Source organism: Limulus polyphemus, unplaced genomic scaffold (assembly GCF_000517525.1).
Source record: "Limulus polyphemus unplaced genomic scaffold, Limulus_polyphemus-2.1.2 Scaffold682, whole genome shotgun sequence".
In the NCBI taxonomy this organism is placed as follows: Eukaryota; Metazoa; Arthropoda; class Merostomata; order Xiphosura; family Limulidae; genus Limulus; species Limulus polyphemus.
In genome coordinates this window covers 299,686-309,050 of record NW_013666292.1, presented here as the reverse complement: position 1 = coordinate 309,050, position 9,365 = coordinate 299,686, and the positions used below count along the sequence as shown (strand labels likewise).

The 9,365-nt window shown below is 33.6% G+C and overlaps 1 protein-coding gene across 2 annotated transcripts in view; it reads right to left on the bottom strand.

The window, feature by feature from the left end:
- The window catches only part of LOC106459925 (muscleblind-like protein 2), a 187,261-nt gene that overhangs the window by 13,587 nt on the left and 164,309 nt on the right, over positions 1-9,365 (bottom strand). For both annotated transcript variants that reach the window (XM_013919590.2, XM_022386497.1), the window contains 2 exons: positions 8,803-8,985; positions 5,930-6,157 (listed from right to left, as the gene is read on the bottom strand). In XM_013919590.2, the coding sequence (XP_013775044.1) occupies positions 5,930-6,157; positions 8,803-8,985 (411 nt within the window). The remainder of the gene's footprint in view (positions 1-5,929; positions 6,158-8,802; positions 8,986-9,365) is intronic.

The window sequence follows — 9,365 nt, the reverse complement described above, 5'->3', positions numbered from 1 at the left end:
CGAATATGACTGAAAAATTTAATTTTTTTTCTGAAAAGGTGGTGTCTATTTACTTGTGACCACGCTGTGTATAGTCTTCAGAAAGCTGTCCAATAGTACATTTTGCGGCGATAAATAAAATACGTCTAATATTAATGTCCTATGATGAGTATAATTAAATCCTTCCTTGTTGTCAAACGTTATCGCTTGTTAACCATTAGGACCGTTAGTATCAAACGACGTACGAACAAATATAATTTGAACTTTTATTTTACAGCTATTAAAATGCAATAAGACTGTTTCTAAAAAAAAAAATGTGTCGATATTTTCTTTACTATTTAGTTTCGTACATCACGAAAAATCACAAAGTAGATTGGAAAATTCCTACTTTTGTTTAAAAGAGCTTTTTATCAAGAAAAACCTTCGCCTATCAATAATGAACGACCAGAAAAAAAAAGCAGAAGACCAGAATAAAACAAGATATTTGCATCCATATCTTCTATGGCTTGAAAACGTACGTTAATATTATCGCTTCTGAAAAATGATAATCACAACACAGATTCAATAAGTTTCAAATTTAATTAAAATACTTGTAGAACAAAGTTCTGACATTTCCCACTAGGTGTCTTGAAACCTACCATTAGTGCTACTAATACCGAAGGCTCAAAGACAGATCACTTAGTGACAGAAGTCTCCAAAATGGACGTAAATTTACTTGCTAAAGCTTGTAATGGTCAGAAAGTTCTCGTTTTATATAAAAATAACAGAAAATGTAGACACATCAATTTAAGTTTTGTAGAGCTTTATTGAAATAGGTTGATACAAAAACCTTTAGTAGATGTGAGCACAGAGGTACCAGATGTAGTAACGGGGGTTACATGAGATTTGTCAAAGGCTGCAATAGTAGAATTTCTTGGGTTTTTGAATTAAAATCGTTTACTCTGCTCAGCAAATTTTATTATAGTTTTACTTTATGTTCTATAGTTCCTTCAGTGCAATCAGTTTTCTCTGTGAGAGAATATCATTTTGTTTATAGTTTCTATAGCTGCCTAATATGTTTCGTACTTCACATTTTAAAATATATTATTTTGTGGGATATTGGGCTTGGTGTGTTTGATTTGTTTATTGGAAAGCTGCACAAACAGTTATCTGTGCTTGCCCACCACAGGTATTGAATCCCGAATTTTAAAGTTATAAGCCCTCGTGCTTACTGCTGAACCACCGAGGGGGGAGCACCAGTGGACATAGAAACAGAGTACAGAATCCAAATCAAAGCAACGGAAATATTAATTTGTTTGGAGCAGGATAGGTCCCAAAAATGACCATAAGACAAAGCCAATAAAAAGTTTGTGACGAAAATTATAGGGCCTTCCTGAAAACTGCACAGAGAAAATTTCGCTGAGATCTATCATATCGGCATACAATCCTTCCAATGAAACAATTTCACGAATTTTAGGTAGGATTACATCATAGCTACTGTTAATACTATCTACAAAAATACTTCATTCGCGTTTGTTTGTTTTTAGCGTAAATCCACATTTGGCTATCTGGTCTAACTACTGCGTGGAATCAAATCCCTGATTTTAACCTTATGAGCCAATAAACTTATCACTGAGGGATGGTTTAGTCAAGTACAATAAATGTTATTATTATTTTTAGTATGGAATTCATTTCACTTTTTCCGACAGTTTCTGTTAATGAAAGTATTAATCTAATATCTAATCACAGTACTCTGAAGAAGGAGGTGTAATTGGAATGTCAGAATTTAATTTGAACATATGTTAAATTCTGCTCTAACAATTTTTTTTTTCAGTTCAATGATAACGTTTAACAATACGTCAAAGAAATGGTAATTGGAAAGAGAAAGGCTGCTGTTATTACAATATTTCTCATGCTCCACATTGAAAGTAAAATCATCTTTACTAGTCATGAAGAAAAAAACAAATTTATATGTTTCCTTAGTTTTTTAGATAGATATACTGATGAAGGCTTTGGCATAAGGCGCCATAACCTTGACAACCTAAACAAACTCCACACCTTTCTAAATATCAGTAATCATAATATTCGGTTTCACTTTAGATAACTCAAGATTCACCAAGATAACATATTAATGACAATTAAACTTGATGGTAAAATATATAGCATAAGCGCACCACAAATAATGCCTAGCTTTCAATGTTTTTAATTTCACTCCATCTCCCAAATGATGTAAAATCAAACCATATTTTTACTAGATTTCTTTACTGTACACATTTCTAGGCGTTTCGTCTTTGTTGTGTTTTATTCTCATTTTTAATATGGGGTATGTTTTTATCACATCACACAAACTAATTACTTTCAAGCAGTTGCCGTTTTGTTTGGTTCCTGAAATAAAAAACAACAACAACAAAAAATATATTTAAAAAAATACGAGGCGCAAATAAGAAGTGTCTTTGAGTCTCAATATTCTCATTACAACTGTTTATGGTCATAAAAGGTATCTATTCAATATTTATTTTGTTGTTATTTATAGTTATTGTTTTGCTTTTACTGTATGAATTTGCTAAATATGGAATGTTTGTATTCCAAAATGTTAAAATGTCATTTCTTCTGTTTTGTTGTTCATTATCAGAAGTTTCTCCCCCCCCCCAGCCTTCGCTAGGTGGATTGAAAGATGAAACGGATCATGAAAACGACTATGTTACAATGACAATAGATAGCAGATATTTAACGAAAATTAAATCCTTAGGAGTTGATTCATTAGTTTTTAAAGCGCACGGTTTTGGACTAATTTTTATATTACTTGTTACAGGAGCAACATTACATCCAAATCTAAAAGTCGCAAAAATTAGTGTTATTCTTAATATTTAATTCAGTTTTTAATAAATATCCAAACTTCTTAAAACTTTATAATTTTTTTTAAGTTGACGATTTATAAAATATTCACGCACGTACCTAAAGGTATGTGTAAATATAGTGGGACAATCAACTGCAAATGACTATCTTTTAAGATTCCCGAATTACTGTAACCAAATAGCGATAATATTTCGGATTTATGTTATAGCTGTCTTGAAGTACATTTCATTCAAAATTTTCAGCTCTGGTACTTATAATATTAATTCATGGTAAAACACGTAAACAAAACATAAAACCCTCTGTTGATTTATAAGATTTATTATTTTTTTTTAATTTGAGTAAGCGAAACAATTACTTTCTATCTTTAAATGAACAATTCCTAATTTGAAAGTATTCAGAAAAGAAAATCTGTTAATTCCCCTTGAGAACATTAGTTGTATTGTCTTTGAAAGATAAGTATGCTGTAGTATAACGCGGCTTGTATGTCCCTCTGTTCTTCACGAAAACTTTTCAACTTCTGATCATCATGAAACTTTTTGGGAGTTCTTGAGGATGACCCTTGTCTCCAGGATACGTAGAAACAAAAGATAATATATTGAAAGTAGGTATACTTACTGATATGAAGAAGCTTGCCAGTTAGAGTGAATCTCTCGAAAATTTTATACTAGAATTCAATAGGTCTGCGTATCAAATGATGCGCATTTATGGTGTCTGAGTACCCCACAAAGCCAGTGAAAATCGTATCATTGATTTTGTTATTTTCTGAAACTAGTGGTAACTACTCCAGTAGCTCAGTGGTAAGTCTGAGAGCTTATAGCGTTAAAAATTGGGGTTCAATGCCAGCGATGTGCAGAGTACGGATAACCCATTGTATAGAGTTCTGTTTAACAAAAAAAAAGAACAAAAAAGAATAGAATTTGAAACATGCAGGATATCACCGGGATTATTTTAAAATATTTTGAATACGATGGTTATTTATTATTATTATTATTTGTGTTACTGTTAAGTTATCTTCGTAAATTAATGAAAGAGAAAACTTTTTTATTTAATAAGCAGTGAAAAAAATACTAGGAAAATGAAATTTTTTCATCTTTTTTTTACTTCCTAACTTCATCTCACAAAAGGGTTTCTATTCTTGTCTAAAAACAAATATAAAGTCATTTGCAGTCGAAATTGTCTCTACTTGAATGCTTTTTGAAACTAACTTTGCTCCAAAAGTGTGAAATAAGTACTCCTGAAATACACATTTATTTGGAAGACTTTTAAAGTGAAAAGCAAGGCTTAAAATATAATTTCAAAAAGATTCTAAAATTATTTTATCTGCTACAAAATCAAGTCCCATTATTCCGTTTATATGAAAAACAATAGAAAGTTATAAATACCATTTTATGATATATTTCATTATGGTTATATTATTATTGTTATTTCATCACAGTATATAAGCTTAAGGAAATAAAGCACGGAACTAGGTTCTGTAGGACTGAAGTTTTAATAAAACTAAAACTGTTTTTATAGTAATAATTCAGGCAGTGACAGTGCATCCTAGTATGAAATATCGCGTTCTTTTACGGCAGTGTTCCCCATTAGGCGACCCGCGGGCTACATCAGAAATTGAAAGCCTGATTCGTGATCCATACTGTGATCAGATATAGCAAAATAAGTAAAACTATTTGGGAAATGCAACAAGCTCAGGGCCGACCCTTAGCTTTATGGTCATCATCTCTAGTGGCTCAATGTAGAAAATAATTGAGGACCACTGCTTTACGGGGGTCGTAGAACCCCTCGTGATTCACAAAGGCCCTAATGTACCGATCAAGTTCCTCTATTACCCCTAGTTATTTCTACAGCTCTTGTTGAGAAAATGTTTACAGATAGGGGAGTATATCTCAAAGACACTGTTAATGGACTGCGTTTCGAGCTGCTAGCGCTGAAGATCTGCGAAACGTCGTCCAACTTCCTTCAGTCCTCTAAAGACGCCTTTCAAGCACTTCTATAGCCACCACAAGGTGGATCCAAACCTCAAAACAAACCTCATTAGGATACCCGCCTATGGTACTTGAGCAAGTATGCCACGTTTGGTCTCGTTGCCTTGGGAGAGGATGTATGAACACAGTTTCAGACGTGACACCCCCAGCATCTCGTGGAGACCACGAACACTAAACCTGATGTCACATTCAGGTTCAGAAACACTGAAAACCTATTCCTAGACCTTAATCGTGCCTGGATGACCTTCCGGACTCGTTTATCATTCTTGATAGGAGGGCTACATCGTATAGATAAGGGCACCCCAGGGCCACTCAGAGTCCACTGTCAAGTTTGAATCTGCTAGCTCCAAAACTGTGAGGGAAGTTCACGGACAAATAAATAAATAAATTCACACATCTAGTGAATTAATACAGGATAACAACATGTAATTGGATTAGATAACAAAATGCAGGGGGAAACTGACATCCTCGTATATCTATCTATCTACATGTCTATATATATAATTTGTATTATAACTCTTATAAGGTGTTAGAATTGCACAACAATTATAAGGCTTGGACTTTATAGGCAGTTCAGAAACAAATGTACGTTTCAATAGTTGGAATTATAGGAAATTATTAGCTCAAAGTACAAAGATAAAACATTCAGAATTAATCTTTTACATTGCAAGTGTTGAGTCAACCCTCACACAGACATATACAAAATCATAACCGGATTTCGGAAAACACTTTATCCACAACACTTCTTTGTTGACTACATTTCTACAGATTATATTTATATTTATAACACAACGCTAATAACGTAATCAAATCTGAATCACTTCAATCTTATTACAGCATACTTACAAATTTAGGATGAACATACAGGCCATTACTAGTTCAGAATTAAATAATAACATGCCGACATTGACAGATTATCATATAAAGTAACTACAGGTGAAATGAACCAGAGCTGTGCAGTCAAATGCTTTCGTTTCATTACGGTCAATAAACATTTTATAAATTTTTATGTGAATTAAGGGAAGCACGTGCAAAATATTTCTTATCAAACAGTCAATAACAAAATAAAATAAGGATAGAAAGAAAAATAGAGCAGAAGGTGAAAGGAAAGCAGTGAAACATTGGCCTACCATAGCGGCGGTGTTAGCTCTGCTTTGGGAAGCCTTTAGCTGTGCCTGCAAGTGAAGCGGCGGGTGAAAGTAGCGGCATGGATCCCGCGTACACCTTCCCTTTATGAAATCCATACAGACTGTCACCATGCCTTCGGTACCGTCCACAGCCACGTGCTCAGGAGGATGAGCGAAGCGGCACTCAGTTTCAGTCCGCTTACAGTTGCCGCGTTGATATTCTCGGCACACCTATATGCAAGGGAGAGGCAAAGCAGGTGAAACCGTATTAACAAGCTAGCGTATACAGCCATGATAGCAATGGGCGGTCAGAAGAACTAAAAGGAAAGGGCAGTGCAGGAATAAGAAATCCAGAAAAGCAGTAGATTAATGCGAACAAACAAAAATAATGAGTGACAAAATACAAAATTACACACCAGACGCCACGGAATACATTTTTAAATGCATGCCATATAAACAAACAGTCAATATTTCTCACATTTTAATGAACTAATAAACTCCAGTGCAATATATTGTAATGAGCGAGAAAATTCAATTCTGCTTTTAAAATCTGGCAATATTTTTGCATCGTTTAATTTTATCTAAATATCAAAAAATAATAGCTAAATAAAGGCATATCATATTTATTTGGTATACAAATATTTTACAAAATGTGTAAAATAAAGGTGTCGTAAAATAAATTTCTTCTGACAGTCACTTTTCACTGAAATGAAATTCAAGTTGTATTTTGCTACCTACCAGTACATTTTAATAGAGTTACATCTTGCGAGTGCACAGATGAGTATTCTAAAACATTTTATGGAAAGCTACTTTCAATATTTCCAAAACAATACACAACTTAAGAGCTTCAATGAATATTGACTGAAATGACCCTACACATATATTTTTATTTTACTACTGAATAAAAAGATACAAATAATTCTCAATTTTAAAAAAAGATTTAGGAAATACGCTAAATAGAAAGCAACAATATTAAAATTAGGAATTGGTGGTTTCTATAACTGATTTACATACTTTATCTAACACGTTAATAAACAATACAAATAATTTTTTAAGATAACTCACGGGTAAGTATGAGGGCTTATAACACTAACAATCCGGTTTCGATATCCGCTGTGGGCAGAACAGAGATAGACATCCTTAATTGTGAACTGATAAGGAAACCAGACAACAGCATGCACTACTAACTTTTGGGTCACTCCTATAACGCACTCACGTTCTCAAAATTCGGAGCGCGAACCATAGACCCTCTGATTCACAGCCTAACCACTAGCCCACGAGGAAATACTGCTGGAAACTGTTGATCTTGTACTCTAAATATTTTATCTATAGTACCTAAAAATATGTAGTAACATCTACCATAGAGCCAAACAATAAAGCACAGGCTGGTTCGCCCTTCAATGGTTCAGGGGCCAGCCTGAAAGCTTATAGCACTAAAAACCGGGTTTGGATACCTGTGGTGGACACAACACAGATAGCCCACTGTGTAATTTTGTGCTTAACAACAAACAAGAAAAAACAGTTTGTTTCTAGTAAAACAAATTTATATATTTATTCGTTGTCTTACCTATCTATCTGCAATTTGTCTAATGTTAGTTAATGCTACTGTATAAACACTGCCCTTTAACAAAACCTGACTACCTTCAGTGATAGTACTTTGTTATGAACACTACAAAATCAGATTTCCAAAATCTATGATGTATCACATGATTTGTTTATGCCTTACAGAATCTTTGAACAGATTCACATAGGATATTGTGTTATTGTTTTTACTGTAGAGTTTTAAATCAGCATCAGTACGGAAAGAAGTGGCCTGTTCTGATGGATGACAGTGTGTGTGGATTTGATTTCAGATTACACGGCCTACAGCCATTAATATTCTTGCAGGGTCAGTTTTAATATTATTAATTTCAAAGGATAAACATCAGTTACTTAATTGCAGCATAGTCTTGTTTGTTTACAGCCTTTAGCAACAAAGTCTTGCCTTTAAACAAGCCGGTAAGTTTTATTTCTAAAAGAATAAAAAATGAATGAACTGGAATTATATTACAGTGTCGTTCTGCTAAACTATAACAACGGAAAAGAAATGTCACATATTTATAATTTTAGTTCTCAAATTATTTTAAGACACAGATTATATTTTTAAAATAATATAAAATAATTTCCGCCAGATGGTACCACTGGGTTGTATAGGAAAGGTGTGTTTGTTTGTTGTTCAGCACAAAGCTACACAATGGTCTATCTGTGCTGTGCCCACCACCGGTATTGAAACTCAATGTTTTAGCACAATAAGCCTTCAGACTTGCCGCTGAGCCACTGGGGGCTGTGATAAAGACAATACCCCTGAAAATTATGCATCACAGGAAACCTAGTTCAGACAGTGTTAGATAAAATGAAAATACTATTAAAAGTAAATCCTCTATTATAGATTACGTATTATTTCCGTTTTATTTAAATTACAGTTTTGAAAATACCTGTATTTCAGTGTAGGAGTTTCATTTGTATCATAAACAGGTTAAATTAGAGTTTCTGTTTCTTAATTGTTTTATTCAATTAAATATACGCAATTCATGACACAGAACATTGACGTCATAAGTACGCAATTGCCTATAATGCCAATTTAGCGTCTTTGTTTTGCTGTTTTCTTTTTGTACCTTTCTTTCTTTTCAGTTCTATTTTAAAAATAAAGTCAACCTTCTTGAGATTTTGCGCCTAACTATGAGGTGATATTACCTGATGGACCCCTCACAAACACACCGTTTGTATGAATACCAAATTAATAATAATTTTATATTCAAATGAAAGTTTGCATACCAAAACAAGACTTGTCCAATACAAACGAGTACCTTTTTATAATGTTCAATGACGCCACTCACCTCTAACCTATCAGTGCGTGGCATTTTCTGGGGTGTGACCATGGGTGCGGGTATAATGCTCAGTGGTGCTGCTATGGCGTCGGCTGACATCATCCCCATAATAGGACTTGGATTCAAGTATGGACTGAAGGTGGAACCTGTGGCCATTGTGGGAAGGGTGGCCATATAAGAGTTCGTCGCAGCCTTATATTTCATAAAAATAGAAAAAACATGAAAAAATAATTAAATACGTTAAAAATGTTCGCTATTTATCATCATGTTTTCGATACTACAGATTGAGAGTTAAAGAGAAATCTAAAATTGAGAAAGGCGTTACTGCTTGAGGATGATAACTATAAGATATTAAATATATTTGTAAGATTATAAGGTAATAAAAAATTAATATTTTTTGACACGTAAACATATAACAAGATATTAGGCTTATCGTGCATTTGGGAATACAGCTGTGAAACATGCACTTCCATAGGATTATGAACTAGTATGGATATATACCGTATTTTTCGGTGTATAAGACGCACTTTTTTTTTCCCCCAAAATTTGATGTCAAAATCTGCTTGCGTCCT